A 16,856-nucleotide genomic window follows, 5' to 3' on the forward strand; every position below is an offset into this window, starting at 1 on the left:
AGCCCTATATATTATATTATATATATTAGGATGTTTCATAATAGAAGCTAGAGAATTCAAACAATCGAGCAAATATACTCCTGAGACCATCGGTCTTAAAGCTTAGCTTAGTTTCTTAATGTTCGCTAGGAGGGCGCCATAGAACCTGTATCTTGTACCAGCTTTATCCCAATATATCAGCAGTAATATTGCCAATTATATGCTCGCGTTCTTTGACCCAAACAAGTGTAATCCTTGAATTTCTCTACAGTCTTTGCATGATCTTTTGGAACCAAATATCCATCTATTAGTCAAACTTAATCTAGCTGCATGCACAGGTAGCCAGTTGAGCGTAGTAAACAATGCTGTCTACAAATTATCTGATAACATCACCTGTACGGTCAAACAAAGGATCTCCTAGTTAAAGAATACAGCGTGATGCTGATTAAACAGTTTCTCTTGTGATATCATCGGAGGAGTCATTCTAACTTTAACATCACACAGTTGAATGTTCTCGCTAGGCATGTCAGGAAGGATCGTGCAGGATCTACTGAATAACTCCTTGTATGGAACAGCATTGAATATCATTTATATAGACGGCATAAATTCCGCTGGATACCGCATGAATGTCGTACTTGGAGGAAGAAAACCTGCCGCAGGATCCACGGGTTCAGTCCTTGTATATGACAGCTTTGAATGACATTCATAGAAAGGCCATAAATTCCGCACGACACCGCTTTATGTCGTACTTGGAGAAAAGAAAACCTGCCTCAGAAAACAATTGTAGTTCTGGCACAACTAAGATCGGAATAGAGTAGCAGGCTCAATGCTTACTGGTCATGTATAGACGGTGCCGTCACCAACATATATCATGCATGTAGCCAGTGTCACGCACAACATATCCAACTGCTCAGCCAATCCTACTTCACTAAAGGCTGTAGGCTCAATGCCTACTGGTCACGTATAGACCGTGCTGTCCACAAAGAATGTCCTGTATATGGCCAGGGTCCTCATGACACCCACCACATATGCAACTGTTCAGCCGAATGAATGTCGTGCTTGTAGGAAGAACGCCTGCCGCAGAAAACAAGAGTAGTTCTAGCACAACTAAGATCGTAATGGAGCAGCAGGCTCAATGCCTACTGGTCACGCATAGACTGTGCCGTCTCCAACGAATGTCCTGCATGTTGCTAGGGTCTCCTCATGACATCTACAACATATTCAGCAGATATGTGCAGGATATACTGGATCAGTCCTTGTAAACGGCAGCTTTGAATGACATTCATAGAGAGGTCATAAATTAAGCAGGATACCGTATAAATGTCGTACTTGGAGGAAGAAAACATGCCGCAGTCTCAATGCCTACTGGTCACGCATAGACTATGCCGTCCCCAACGAATGTCTTGCAGGGTCCCCACATGACATCTACCACATATTCAACTGCTTAGCCATTCCTACTTCGCTGCATGCAGCAGACTCAATTCCTACTAGTCACGCATAGACTGTTCAGTGCCCACTCACCAACCTAGCCAATCCTACTTCACTTCGTCCAACGTTTTATGAATGCATCCAGTTCTAGGCCTGGATATTGATGCACATTCCCCCAGGCAAGATTTTTGTATAGTTTTAGCTGATACAACAACGCGTTACAACAACGGCAACCAATGCTTTCCATCAACAAATGGATCTCCGCTTCGAAACGACTCGATTCTCAATCAGCCAAAGACTGTCAACTCAGTAACAGCTGTATCAACTGGAAGTTTTTCCTCCATCGAAGAACATCCAGTTACAGCCAAACCGTTACAACAACGCCTTACTAGGTGTAGCCCCGTTCCCACGATAATTGGATATACGCTTCGAAACGACTCGATTCTCAATCGACCAAAGATTGTTAATTCAACAACAGCTGTATCAAGCGGAAGTTTTTTTTCCTCAGGGAAGAACATCCAGTTACAGCCAAACTGTTGAAACAACAACGGCTTACTATGTGTAGCCCCGTTTCCACGACAATCGTATCTTCGCTCCGAAACGACTCGATTTTCAATCGGCCAAACATCGTCAACTAAACAACAGCTGTATCAAGGGGAAGTTTTTTCCCCAGGAAAAAACATTCAGTTACAGCCAAGCTGTTACAACAACGCCTTACTTGGTGTAGCCCCGTTCCCACGACAATTGGATCTTCGCTGCAGAAGGACCCGATTCTCAATCGTTTAAAGATTGTCATCTCAGTAACAGCTGTATCGAGCGGAAGTTTTTTTTCCTCAGGGAAGAACATCCAGTTACAGCCAAACTGTTACAACAATGCCTTACTAGATGAAGCCCTGTTCCCACGACAATCGGATCTTCGCTCCAGAACGACCCGATTTTCAATCGGCCAATGATTGTCATATCAGTAACAGCTGTATCAAGCGAAAGTTTTTTCCGCCAGGGAAGAACATCCAGTTACAGCCAAGCTGTTACAACAACAACGCCTTACTAAAAAGAAAATATGAAATAAAACAATTTGTTTACATTTTTCTTATAATATTTTTTTCTTTTTAAACGAAATAAACTTTATTTGATATACTTTTAAACGTTTCCAAAGAATAACCAAGAAATGTTAAAGAAAACTCTCAACATTTATGGTTAATTCCTTGACAATAGGAGATTTTCTTTTTTGTTATAACTACTAATAGCTATTAAATAAATTTTAAACAAAACAAAAAGAATTATATAATAAATTAATAATAAATAAACAGATTTTGGTTTAAATACAAGAGGAGAGTTATTTCTTTAAGCTGTTGAATAGATTTTATGGAATTTGGGCTTTAGCTGAGTTAAGACAAGACCACTGGTTGGAAAAAGCTTAAGCTTTAATGAAAATATAAATAAAATCTAACTTAAACAAGGAATCTAATAAAGAGTGTACAATAAAAGTTTATATATATAACATAAAAAGAACAACAACAATATTGTGGATTGAAAACAAAAACTACAAAAATAATAATAAAGAACAACTAAGAAACTAAATATAAAGCCCCAGCACCAGGCTGTTTGTAGATTGATTATTGTTGTTTTTTTTTTTTTTGTTTCTACTGCACAATAATTTAAAGCTTTTGAGCGAAATTCCCCTTAAATGCCTCCCGCTCTTTCTAAAGCCGTCAACTGTTGACCCAATCTTTCCTCTTTGGCCTTACGTTCTGAACTCAATTTCTTGCAATGTGTATAACTTTGTAAAAATGTTTGTACATCAATTTTACCATTTAGAAATTGCTCTACATGACGTTCACATTCGGTATCTGCATTAGAGGCAGCTATTTGCAAGAGTTCTCTTATATGTTGTGGATTATATTCCTCTGATTTCTTAAGATATTTCTTATTCAATTGATCACATTTCTCGCCTAAATGCTTGAGAGTAGTAACATCATCACTAAGTTTACGTTTTAATTCCACCAAATGTGTTTCCTTGGTTTCATTTTCTTTGGATATTGTTTCTACTTGATTGATCATGGAATCGAGATCCTCGTTTAACTGTTGCACCACAGACATTTCTTCGATGAAATCATCAAAGAATTCAGGATCATTATCCAGCTGTTTGAGTTCATCTAGCGAGAGTGTAGAAAGATTTGGAAAACTACTTTCATTTAAGCGTGGCGAAGTGATTTTGGAGGGATCATGTGGTGAAGTTTCTTTGCTGCTGTTGGTGCTATTCGAGGCACCACTGCTGGTGCCGCTATCTAAAGATTTGGCCACTTGTAGGGGATAGGGATGATGTTGATGATGATGATGTGTATGATGAGAATGATGATGTGTTTGCGGCAGCATTGTTTGCTGTGGCCCTATGGTAGAGGAATTATTAGGCGGGGGAATGTTTATAGGACTGTTGGCCTTAATAACAGGTGGTGGGAAACGTTCAAACTCTCGAATAACAGCCTGTACAACTCGACCCAAATCTGAGTGTGGAGAATACTGGAAAATTTAATAAAAAAAAGAAAATTCTTTATTTTGAAACATTAAAAATTCAAATAAATGTTAGTTTTAACAATTTAACGATTAATCGAATAAACGGTTTTTGATTAATCGACAACAAACGATTAAGTTTTACAAACTTTTTACTAAAAATATAAATTAAAATTAAATTAAAAGTTTTATTTTTTTTATAAAAAAAAAATAAACGAATAATCGATTATTCGATTAACCATTTACTTTAATTAGTTTTAATTTTTCAATTTTTTAAATAAATTTTGATTTTAAGCAAAAATATATCAAAAATTTGTCAAAATAAAAACGAATAATTTTTTTATTCGAGTAACCGGTTTTTAAATATTCGCAGAAATACCCGATTCAATTTTATAAATTTTAAGGAAATGTTTAAATCGAAAAAAAATTAAAGAAAATTTACAATAAAATCCAAAATTTCGAGATAAATAAAAGCGAATAACCGATTAATCGGTTTTTTTTATTCGTTTCAATTTCACTAGTTTTAACATAAAAGTTCATTCTTAACAAGAGAAAGCTGAAATTTTACAATTTTACTATAAAATCTCAAATTTCGAGATAAATAAAAGCGAATAATCGGTTTTTTGTATTCGTTTCAATTTTACTAGTTTTAACCAAAAAGTTCATTCTTAACAAGAAAATGCTGAAATTTTGAGAAAAAAATAACGAATAATTATTTAATCGAGTAACCGGTTTTTTAATATTCGCAGAAAAACCGATTCAATTTTATAAATTTTAAAGAAATGCTTAAATCGAGAATAATAAAAATAATAATTTACAATAAAATTCAAAATTTCGACATAAATAAAAGCGAATAATCGTTTATTCGATTCGGATCGGTTTTTTGCACTCGTTTCAATTTCACTTTAATTTTTAACATAAAAGTTCATTCTTAACAAGAGAAATCTGAAATTTTACAATCTTACTATAAAATCTCAAATTTCGAGATAAATAAAAGCGAATAATCGATTAATCGGTTTTTTGTATTCGTTTCAATTTTACTAGTTTTAACATAAAAGTTCATTCTTAACAAGATAAAGCTGAAATTTTACAATAAAATGTTAAATTTCGAGATAAATAAAAGCGAATAATCGTTTAATCGAGTAACCGGTTTTTTGCACTCGTTTCAATTTCACTAGTTTTAACATAAAAGTTCATTCTTAACAAGAAAATGCTGAAATTTTGAAAAAAAAATAACGAATAATTATTTAATCGAGTAACCGGTTTTAAAATATTCGTTAAAAAAAAAAACGAATAAATTTTGTAAATTTTAATTAAATCGAAAACAAACTTCACAGTTTTTAACATAAATTTTCATTTTTAACAAGATTAGCGAATAATTCTTAAATCGAGTAACCGGTTTTTATATATTCGTTAAAAAAATGATTAAATTTTGTAAATTTAAATTAAATTTTTAAATCCAAAAAAAATTTACTATAATTAACATAAATTTTTAATTTTTAACAAGAAAATGTTAAAATCCGGCGGGGGAAAAATAACGAATAATTATTTAATCGAATAACCGGTTTTTTGTATATATATCTAGTGAAACCCATTTTAATATGTTAAAAGTTTAATGTGAGTTATTAGAATTAGATTTAAACTTTTTGGAAAAATTCTACATAAAAAAGAGCAAATAATCGTTGAATCGAGTAACCGGTTTTTGTTATTTTTTTTTAAATTTTTTGAAATTTGATTATTTTTCAAATTAAATCTACAATATAAGCATTTATTCGCTTATATTGAAGAACATTTTGAAAAAATTAAGAATAATCAGTAATTAACGAGTAACCGGTTATTCGGTATTCGTTTCTATTTAACAAAACTCCATGTTTATAGAAGATCAATATTGATCATTAGCAAATATATGTTGTTTTTGGAGAAAATTATGGTCGAATAATCGTTTGGAAGAGTAACCGGTTTTTGGTAATCGCTTTAATTCCAAAAAAATGTTAATATTTTTATGTAAAATTTTGAATAGAACAATAAAATAAAGACTTTTGGCGAATAAAAGGAATAATCGTTTAAATTGTATAATCGATTAATCGGTTTTTGCTTATCATTAGAAAAAAAGTAATAAATTATTATTATTTTTAATTAAATCGCATTATTTTTCAAAACAACTTTCACCTCAACTACCAGCAACAAGTTTAAGGTCGCACAACACACTACTACTGGCTTACCGTTGCACTCCAAGTCACAAGATTGGTAAACAAATTTTAAAAATAACATTGTTTACCTTCAACTTGTTGGCATCCAAGGATAAAACCTTGACAAAAACAACAACAAAAAAACTGACAGTTACTTTTGTTGCAAAACAAAAATCAAACCAATTAAAGCTTAAAAAAAGGAAAATTCAATATTTTAACAAGGTCATCCTGTTGTACGCCATAATAATGAAGGATTTCTGTCACACACACAGAGAAAAACTAAGAAAGAAAAACTTACATTTAACAAACCTGGAGCCGATTCTACTTCACCGGTAGAGGCATTTACCCATATATGTTGCACCAATGGGGATAACATCAATTTGGGCTTTTCATTGGGAAAATTAACACCCAATAAAACGGATAATATAAAATTACGTCCTCCGGACTCGAAATGTATGCAATATTCTTCCAAATCACAAACTTCAACCACACTGGAATAAGAAATTAATAAAATTTATGAAAAAAACTAAGAAATCTGTTAATTTTCTACAACTTACTTGTCATTGAATACTTTTAAAGTATCAATTTGACGACGACGATAGTCTAAATTGTTAAATTGCTGAGTTCGCATTAACATTTTGCTATATTTTAATAAATTTTTAAGTTTTGTTCCTCAAAAAAAAAACCCTCAAATAACAAATTTGTTTTCCTATTACTTTTTTGTACAACAGGAGTTAAAAAATAACAATTATATGCACAACATTTAAAAAAGAAATTTGTAAATTTATAAAATTTAGTAAAATTATTAAATTTATTAGTAATTTTTAGAACGTTCTTTGGAAAAAAACAAAATTTTGTTTTTCTTATGATCACAAATGCAAATAAAAATGTTTTGTCAAAATAAAACACTCACACAAACATATAGCACCTCCGAGGCGACAAAAATTTATTACATCGGCGTTTCAAACAAACAATTTTGACAACGCTTAAAAATCAACTATGTTTTCAGTGTTAAATAAAGTAATTTTAAATACAAATAATGTAAAAATAGAAATTTTTCAAATCATAGATTAAAACAAAAGTATATTTAAACAAAATATAACCATAAAAAAAAGTAAGCAATTAGTTTAATACCAAAAAATACAACTCTTCATTAAAAAAAACAAAAAAACCGCTGTCTTAAACAGCTGTTTTCTCTCTATCTCTCCCATTTTCTTGTTAAAAAATTCTTTGCACATTTGTTTATATTTTGTTCACAATTTTATATAACTTTATTAAAGATTTATTAGAAAATAAAAATGTCCTTATTCCAAATGAAATGGCTGCGCCGTTTGGTGAGACGTAACACCAACCCTATACCCGAATTACAGGCTGCTTTATGGAAACGCCGACTAAGTTTAATGTATGCTGTTGTAGCCTGGAATGCTTTTGGTTTTGTCTGCTATATGGCCTTTACAGGACGCAGTGATTGGGCACACTATTATGGTTATAAAACGGATGATGAGAAGCAGGAATCTCAAGCAGTACAATTTAGTAAACGTTTAAATGTGGAAAAGGGTAAAATTATAAGATATAAAGGATTTACCAAAATCGATGAGAAAGAATTTGATAATACAACGGATAAGGAAAATTAAAATAAACTATTGTTATAAATATTTAAAACACCATATTGTTTTGTTAAGAAATATTAAGAAAAGTAATTAAGAAGTAATAAATTAGCATACAAATTTTGATAATTCAATACAAAATAGTATCACAAAAATTTAAATTGTTGAATGTAAACAATACAGCGGATGATTTAAAGCATTTTGTTCAATAATACAAATACAACTATTATTAAAAAGTGCTGTCCATATACGGGTGACAAAAAAAACGCTAAAACAAATTAATGCTGGACAAAAGAAAACCGCGCTAGCTAAAATGAAAATTAAACTAAATTGTCAAATAAGCTATATAATAGATTATAAACTAGGCTATAAACAAAAATATTTTCCTACTGTGATAGAATCTTTCTTTTTTTATCTCTCGAATTTTGTTTTTTTATTATTTAATATAATTTACTATTTAAAACTAACTAAAAACTTAGCCGGCTTCAATTATACTATAAGCCAACGCCGACATATTTAGTATGAGCTGCCGTCGCAGTTAATATTTGTCGGCTTGTTGTTTTTTTAGCGCGCTTGGGTTGTTAATTTATATTTTTGCTCTCGCCAAAAAAACGTGAATTATATTTTGTTTATATTTATATTTTACTAAAAGTTGCTTTAAAAATTTAAAATAAATATTGAAAAATATTAAACTATATAATGGATACTTGCATATTATGCAAATCTAATAAAAAAGATGATATACAATATGGAGAATTTTTAAAAAATAAACATTTCGGTGTACACACCTATTGTCTGGTAAGTGTAAAAGGACGAACGAAAAAAACAGCAGCTGTAATTTGAGACAACAAAAGGACAAAGGATTTGTAATAGATATTGTGTTGTTGTTTTTTCTTTTTCAAGTATTTATCTTCAAATCTATCACAAAATGGTGAAGATGACGAAGGCTTCTTGGGTTTCTTAGAGGCTGATATTAAACAAGAAGTGCAGCGTATAAGTCTGTTGGTAAGTAGGACGAAGGAAGTTATTTTCCAGAATTTATTTATATTATTTATACTTTCTACTAGAAATGCTGTTATTGTCATAAAAAATATGCCAATATTGGCTGTTGTAATATAAAATGTCGTCGTACTTTTCATTTTATTTGTGGTTTGGAACATAATGCTGAAAATCAATTTTGCCATGATTATCGCTCCTATTGTAATAGCCATGTTAAGAAAGTCAAACAACGACCGTCTCCTAAGGAGACTTGTCTGATATGTTATGATAATTTGTGTGGAGCTGATGAGAAATTCAATAGCGTTAATATGATTTTGACTCCTTGTTGTCGTAATGGTTGGTTTCACAAGCTGTGCTTACAAAAGTTTGCCAAGACGGCGGGTTATTTCTTTAAGTGTCCGCTTTGCAATGATTCTGATGTTTTTCGTGAAAAACTACCAGCTAGAGGAATATTTATACCGAATCAGTAAGTTTTTGCTTTTTTTATTTTAGACTGTAATCAAGTCTATAGTTAAGGGTATATACTATAGACTAGGTTATAGTCCAGACTATGGAGTAGACTATAGTCGACACTATAGACTAGACTATAGTCCAGACTACAGACTAGACTATAGTCCAGACTACAGACTAGACTATAGTCCAGACTATAGACTTGACTATAGTTCAGACTATAAACTAGACTATAGTCCAGACTAAAACTAGTCTATATTCCAGACTATAGACTAGACTATAGTCCAGACTATAGACTAGACTAGACTATAGTCCAGACTATAGACTAGACTATAGTCCAGACTATAGACTAGACTATAGTCCAGACTATAGACTAGACTATAGTCCAGACTATAGACTGGACTATAGTCCAAACTATAAACTAGACTATAGTCCAGACTATAGACTAGACTATAGTCCAGACTATAGACTAGACTATATTCCCGACTATAGACTAGACTATAGTCCACACTATAGACTAGACTATAGTTCAGACTATAGACTAGACTATAGTTCAGACTATAGACTAGACTATAGTCCAGACTATAGACTAGACTATAGTCCAGACTATAGACTAGACTATAGTCTAGACTATAGACTAGACTATAGTCCAGACTTCAGACTAGACTATAGTCTAGACTATAGACTATACTATAGTCCAGACTTCAGACTAGACTATAGTCCAGACTTCAGACTAGACTATAGTCCAGACTTCAGACTAGACTATAGTCCAGACTTCAGACTAGACTATAGTCCAGACTTCAGACTAGACTATAGTCCAGACTTCAGACTAGACTATTGTACAGACTATAGACTAGACTTTAGACCAGACTATAGACTAGACTATAGTCTAGGCTATAGACTAGACTATTGTCCAGTCTATATACTAGACTATAGACTAGACTATAGTCCAGACTATAGTCTGGTTTAGTCTATAGTCTAGTCTATAGACTAGACTATAGTCCAGACTATAGACTCGACTATAGTCCAGAATATAGACTAGACTAAAGTCCAGACTAAAGACTAGACTATAGTTCAGACTATAGACTAGACTATTGTCCAGACTATAGACTAGACTATAGTCCAGACTATAGACTAGTTTAGACTATATTCCTGACTATATACTAGTTTAGACTATAGTCCAGACTAAAGACTAGACAATAGACTAGACTATAGTCCAGAATATAGACTACACTATAGTCCAGACCATAGACTAGACTATAGTCCAGACTATAGAATAAACTATACTCCAGACTATAGAATAGACTATAGTCAAGACTATTGACTAGACTATAGTCCAGACTATAAACTAGACTATAGACTAGACTATAGTTCATACTAGAGAGTAGGCTATAGTTCATACTAGAGACTAGACTATAGTTCAGAGTATAGTCCAGATTATAGACTAGTTTAGACTATAGTCCAGACTATATACTAGTTTAGACTATAGTCCAGACTAAAGACTAGACAATAGACTATAGTCCAGACTAAAGACTAGACAATAGACTAGACCATAGACTAGACTATAGTCCAGACTATAGACTAGACTATACTCCAGACTATAGAATAGACTATAGTCAAGACTATTGACTAGACTATAGTCTATTCTATAGTCTGGAGTATAGTCTAGTCTATAGTTTGGACTATAGTCTAGTCTATGGTCCAGAATATAGAATAGACTATAGTCAAGACTATTGACTAGACTATAGCCCAGACTATAAACTATATATAAGACTATAGACTAGTTTAAAGTCCACTCTATAGACTATAGTCCAAACTGTTGTATAATCTAGTCCATGGTCTAGAGAGAATATAGGACAGATCATGGACTAGTTCATAAGACAAACTAACCGAAGATTATTAACCGAACAATGTATTTCTTTCCATCAGAGATGCTGCCTGGGAACTTGAACCCAATGCCTTTGCCGAACTCCTAGAAAGACCTAACGAATGTGCGGCCCAAGAGTGCAAAAATCGTAAAGGCCGTAAGGCAAGTAGTGATCTTAATCCCTTCATAATGTGCAGTACATGCGGCTCCACAGCAATGCATCGACAATGTTTGCCCAATGGTGGCAAACGATTTCACTGTGCCGACTGTACAATAGCTTTGGAAGAAGGTGATAGTGGACGAGAAAGTCTTAATTTACATTTACAGACGACGGCAGATAATGAGGAAGAAGAGATTGATGTGTGTCATGTTAGTGATAAGGAAGATTTAGATATAGTTAATAGATTAATAGCAACAAATGCGAATAGAATAGAGAATAAAAGAGATTCCGGAACGCATCATAATGATGATGATGATGATGAGAGTACAGATGACGAAGAGATGAAATTGGCAACAGTAAGAAGACAAAAAAGAGAAAATAATAGACGTTTAAGAAGTGATTCGGAAAACTCGGATTTGCCACAGACCTCAAGAACCATTAAAAGTACAAGAACTTTAAGAATAAGAAGTGATACGGAAACAAGTAACGATATTTCAGATGATGAAATTAAACCTAGAAGTAAAGTTAATATAAGACGTTTAAATACGGATAGTGAAAGTAGTAAACAAGATAATTGCTCCAGTGATGAAGAGGAGATAAAGCTGACACAACGTAAACGAAAGTGTAATAGTGTTTTAAAGGATTCCGATGAAGATGAAGAGGATAAGGCAGTGGGAACAGCTAAACACAAACGTTTAGAGGAAAAGGTAAACATAATGGAAAACGTAGATTTGGATGAGACTTTAATGAGTGCAGAAAGTGATGATGACGATGATCCTTTGGAAAATTTTTCAAAAATTGTAGAAAAACAAAAGAATATCAGCTGTATAGCATTAAGAACTAGACGATCTCTTACACAAAAAACAAACCACCAACAACACATGTCAGCGACAACTTCTAACGAAAAGGAAAATAAAAAGAATGAAGTTAATTTAAGAAATAATCAAAGATTTCCAAGGGAACCAAAACGAGAGAAAAGTAAATTTGTGCCCTTAAAAGATGAAGATGAAAATCGTGAAAACAATTTGGATATATCCTGCATAGCTAAAAGAACAAGACGTAGATCTTTAAATTGTACAAATGCCACTAAAACAAATAGTGAATCTATGAAACAACAAAAGGAAAATCCCTTAAATATATCCTGTATAGCGGTAAGAACTAGACGTAAAACAATATGTGCCGAAAGCAAATACACTCCTCAATCACTTTATGAAATGTCACAAATCTATGAAAAAGTCCATGAATCGGATGAAGAACTGCTAACAGCAAGTGAAACAGATGAAGATGTAGACAAGGAATCACAATTACATGAGATTATGGTCGATACAGATTTGGATAATTTCATAGTGGACGATGGTTATGAGGAAAAGGATAGTAAATTTGAAATATCCTGTATAGCAAATCGTACACGTAAAAGGAAATCTTTAAAAACCGATAATAAGTCTCTACAATCTATAAGTGAATATGATTCCGATTGTAGTTCTACAACAAACACTAACTCTTCTGTCAACTCTAATAGTCATCTTCTAACGGCTAATATTAACATAAGAAAACGTTTCAACTCAAATTCTTCACAGGATTTCAATTGCTCACCCTCATTCAATACTTCCTCTTCCGGTAATGATCTAAAAACTAAAACCATTTCACCCTCACTCTTGCTGGACAAATTGCCTCAACGTAATTATGCTGCTTATCTTCCAAGTAAATATTCTACAAAATCCTCTCACAACACAACAGATGCTATACATCATTCACGTCAACACTATCATCCACCTGTTTCCTATCATCCTCATAGTAATAATCGCAAAAGATTATAAACTTTATTTATATATTGTTTAAATTTCTCTAAAAGCTAAATGAAAATCTTTAGTTTATTTGTTGTGTGATTTTCGAAACTAAATTCTATTATAAAATTTGTTATATTTTTTTTATACTGATATTTTTCTATATAAGCCATTAACATTTATTTTTCTCTCTCTCTCTGCATTAGATCTATTCTATTACTTTTACCAAGAAGTATTTTTTTGTGCTATTTTTTGTAATTTAATATACTATTTACTCATATTATATGTACGAAAAACGCCTTCAAAATGTTTTACTTTTCATGTGATCTTTTCCAGAGAATTTTGTAAGATCTTTTCTGGAGCAAATAACTACAACTTCACGTGATCTTTTATGGACTAATCGAATACAAAGTTTGTGTGATAATATCTAGTCTAGTTAAGGCAGATCTTTTCGGACTTCTAAAGAAATTCACTAGCGTCTTCAAATGATGTCATTATAAAGAACTTCAAATGATCTCCTATAGAATTATAAAGTCAGATATCTGATTGCTTTTCCTAGAGAAATGATAACAAAATCACAAAATTCATCTTTAAGTCTAAATTTAAGTGATATTTTCTAGAAAAAAGAAGGGAACATTCCAGGAAAAGATCTAGTAAAATAATAATCTGAAATATAAACAACAATCAGCTGATCTATTTACAAGTAATAAAGTTAATATTAAGGTGATCTTCTCTAGAGAAATGAGGTGATAATTTATAGTGATCTTTAGAGAAAATAAGTTAATATTCTAGTGATCTTTTTCTAGGGTAATAAAGTCAAAATGGAAGTGATCTTTTTAAAAGAAATAACGTCGACATTTAAATGATCTTTTCTAGTGAAACTCTTTTTTTATATTTACCGATTTTTTCTAGAGAAACGTAAGAAATAAAGTCAACATTCAACTGATCTTTTTGAGAGTAATAAAGTAAACGTTCAGGTGATCTTCCCTAGAGAAATAAGGTGATAACAAGTTACCATTCTATTGATCTTCTCCAGAGTAATAAAGTCAAAACGCAAGTGATCTTTTCTAAAGAAATAAGTCCGATAATTAAGTGATCTTTTCTAGTGAAATTCTTAGCAGAAATAAAGCAAAAGTTTAAGAGAAATTAAGTGATCTTTAGAGAAAATAGGTTGAGATTCTGCAGATCTTTTCTAGAGTAATAAAATCAAAGTGCAAGTGATCTTTCTACAAATATAAGATGTAAATTTAAGTGGTCTATTCTAGTGCTAATGCTAATTGCTTATAGAAATAGAAAGGAATATATTAAGTGCTCTTTAGAGAAAATATGTTAAATGCAAGTGATATTTTCTAGATGAAAATAGCCAAAACTTAAGTAATCTTTTATCTTTATAGAAATAATGGTCACATATTCAGTAATTTTTCTAATGAATTTCTTCTCCTTTATAGAACTATAAAAGGCTAAAGATAAACTAATATTTTTAAAAAGTTAATAGTTTAGAGCGAAACTAAATCAAATGTAATTCAAAATACAGGTAAGCTTCCTTGTAGAATTGAAAAAAAAATTCAAATGATCTTTAAAGAGATATAAAAAGAAAAACATAATAAAGTAAATTTTAAAAAGAAATAAAAAGAAAAAATCAAATGATCTTTAGAATATAAAACTTCTTCAAAGAAATGAAATAATAACTCTCATGATATTCTCAAGAGAAAAAAAAAATTATAAAATGTTCTAGAACAACAGTATAAACTGTTATACTGTTGAGTTTACTTTCTGGAAATCTTATACGACAGTTCTTCTATAAAGAGAACTACAAAATAAAAGTGTTTGTATTGTACAATAACATTTCTCTAGAAAAAACTGTTATACTGCCATATCCTTTAAAGAAAATAACTGTTATAGAAATGAAACTGTAATACTAACTAGCTAACTATCTATCTTTTCTATCTATATCTATCTATCTATCTATCTATCTACCTACCTATCTATCTATCTATCTATCTATCTATCTATCTATCTATCTATCTATCTATCTATCTATCTATCTATCTATCTATCTATCTATCTATCTATCTATCTATCTATCTATCTATCTATCTATCTATCTATCTATCTATCTATCTATCTATCTATCTATCTATCTATCTATCTATCTATCTATCTATCTATCTATCTATCTATCTATCTATCTATCTATCTATCTATCTATCTATCTATCTATCTATCTATCTATCTCTCTCTCTCTCTAACTAAAAAACGACAAATCTTCCACGTCAATTTACAAATATTTCTTCTACAGCTATCTGGCAGCTCTTTTATTCAAAATATAAAAATATAAAAATTATATAAAAAAATAAATAAAAAACGACAAATCTTCCACGTCAATTTGCAAATATTTCTTCTACAGCTATATGGCAGCTCTTTTATTCAAAATATAAAAATACCGTTAACAAAAAAACGTAATTTCTACACTCAGAGAGTAAAAAACTTTTAAACAAACAAAGCTTTTTTCATCTACTAAGTAAAAAAGCTGCGCATTTGAAAAAATTAAAAAATAGCTTTACAAATATTTATTTCTTATTAGAATATGTATTATTTGTTATTGGCTTAAAAGTTCTGATAACAAAAACAACAAAGACAGAAAAGAAATAAAAAGAAAAACACCGAAGAAAAAAAAAACAAAAAAGGAAAACTGTGTTATGCGGCCAACGTCAGCCCCAAAAAACACAGTTGCAAATGAAACGCGTAAACGAAAACAACATAATCTAAACGAAAGCGGCGGATGATGACTAAAAGTAAAGTTTTGACAATTAGAAGAAAAAGTGAAATAAATTAATAACAAACTAAATAAACAACTTGGTTTTAAAAAGGAAAACATAAATTTACAAAAAGTTTGTTAAGAAATTTAAAGAATTGTTAAAATTTATTAAAAAAAATATAGAAAAAAGTCGAAGAAAAGTAAAGTGTTTTTAGAAGTAAACGGGTGTTTGTGTTTTTTTGCTACAAAAAGTAAAAGTTGCTTTGAAATTATTAAAATTGTGAGAATTTGTTTTGTAGCAAATTATAATAATAAAAATAAAGTAATTGCAAAGTAATAAAGCAGCTGTTTTGCATAGATAAAATTATTAAACAAATATTAAATAATTTAATAAATAATTATTTCACAGCTGCAAGAAGAATAAAAAAAGAAGTGCGAAGTTATTGTAGTGTCGTGTTAACAAGGTTAAATTTTGTGTTATTTATTTAGTCTAAAGCTAAATAAATATTAATTATTTAATAAATATTTAAACAGAATTTTCATATTCACATATTCTTTGGGACGCCAGCACCAGCAACAACAACAACATATTAGCAGGGTAAATATTACAAGATTTTTTTCTTTAAAACATAAGAAATACAACAACTTTGTATTAAAAGCAGTAAAAGAAGTAGTCAAGAAAACAAAAAAAGATCTAAAAAGAAAAAAAAAACAAAAACAAACATCACATCATTATTAAACCACCTTCTTTCATTCATTCGCGTACCACCAACAAGTGTGTTACTGCAACAAGAACAACAACAACAGCAAACACTACAAGAAACAAACGATGACAACGTCAGAGTTATAATAAAAAAACCCACACCTTTTTATTTTCTTTTGCACACACACACACACAAACACTCCAACAAACTTCCATCCATCGTCCTCTTTATACTCCTCTTCAGGCATGGAAAATTTAATAATAGAATACTATTTATATTTATTATCTAATCTAATCTAAAGTCAAGTCTATGGTCTAGTTTATAGTCTATAGTCTAGTCTATAGTCTAGTCTATAGTCTAGTCTATAGTCTAGTCTATAGTCTAGTCTATAGTCTAGTCTATAGTCTAGTCTATAGTCTA

General features: G+C 31.1%; 3 protein-coding genes across 3 annotated transcripts; 2 read left to right on the top strand and 1 right to left on the bottom strand.

Annotated features, from left to right (window-relative positions):
• Positions 1–2,487: 2,487 nt before the first annotated feature.
• Positions 2,488–6,875, bottom strand: LOC111680221 (vacuolar protein sorting-associated protein 37A). Its single transcript, XM_023441847.2, has 3 exons — positions 6,665–6,875; positions 6,406–6,598; positions 2,488–3,927 (listed from the first exon to the last, which is right to left on the bottom strand). Exons 1-3 carry the CDS (start codon positions 6,742–6,744, stop codon positions 3,091–3,093), a joined length of 1,110 nt encoding a protein of 369 aa, XP_023297615.2. The 5' UTR covers positions 6,745–6,875; the 3' UTR covers positions 2,488–3,090.
• Positions 6,876–7,306: 431 nt separating this feature from the next.
• LOC111680226 lies at positions 7,307–7,838 on the top strand. The gene has a single exon (XM_023441851.2). It carries the CDS (start codon positions 7,406–7,408, stop codon positions 7,739–7,741), a length of 336 nt encoding a protein of 111 aa, XP_023297619.1. The 5' UTR covers positions 7,307–7,405; the 3' UTR covers positions 7,742–7,838.
• Positions 7,839–7,987: 149 nt separating this feature from the next.
• Positions 7,988–13,271, top strand: LOC111680218 (dentin sialophosphoprotein-like). The gene is made up of 4 exons (XM_046946550.1): positions 7,988–8,512; positions 8,618–8,719; positions 8,782–9,179; positions 11,093–13,271. The coding sequence occupies exons 1-4, from the start codon at positions 8,414–8,416 to the stop codon at positions 13,005–13,007; spliced, it is 2,514 nt and encodes an 837-aa protein (XP_046802506.1). The 5' UTR covers positions 7,988–8,413; the 3' UTR covers positions 13,008–13,271.
• The last annotated feature ends 3,585 nt before the right edge of the window (positions 13,272–16,856 follow it).

This window comes from Lucilia cuprina, chromosome 3, assembly GCF_022045245.1.
Source record: "Lucilia cuprina isolate Lc7/37 chromosome 3, ASM2204524v1, whole genome shotgun sequence".
Lineage (NCBI taxonomy): Eukaryota > Metazoa > Arthropoda > Insecta > Diptera > Calliphoridae > Lucilia > Lucilia cuprina.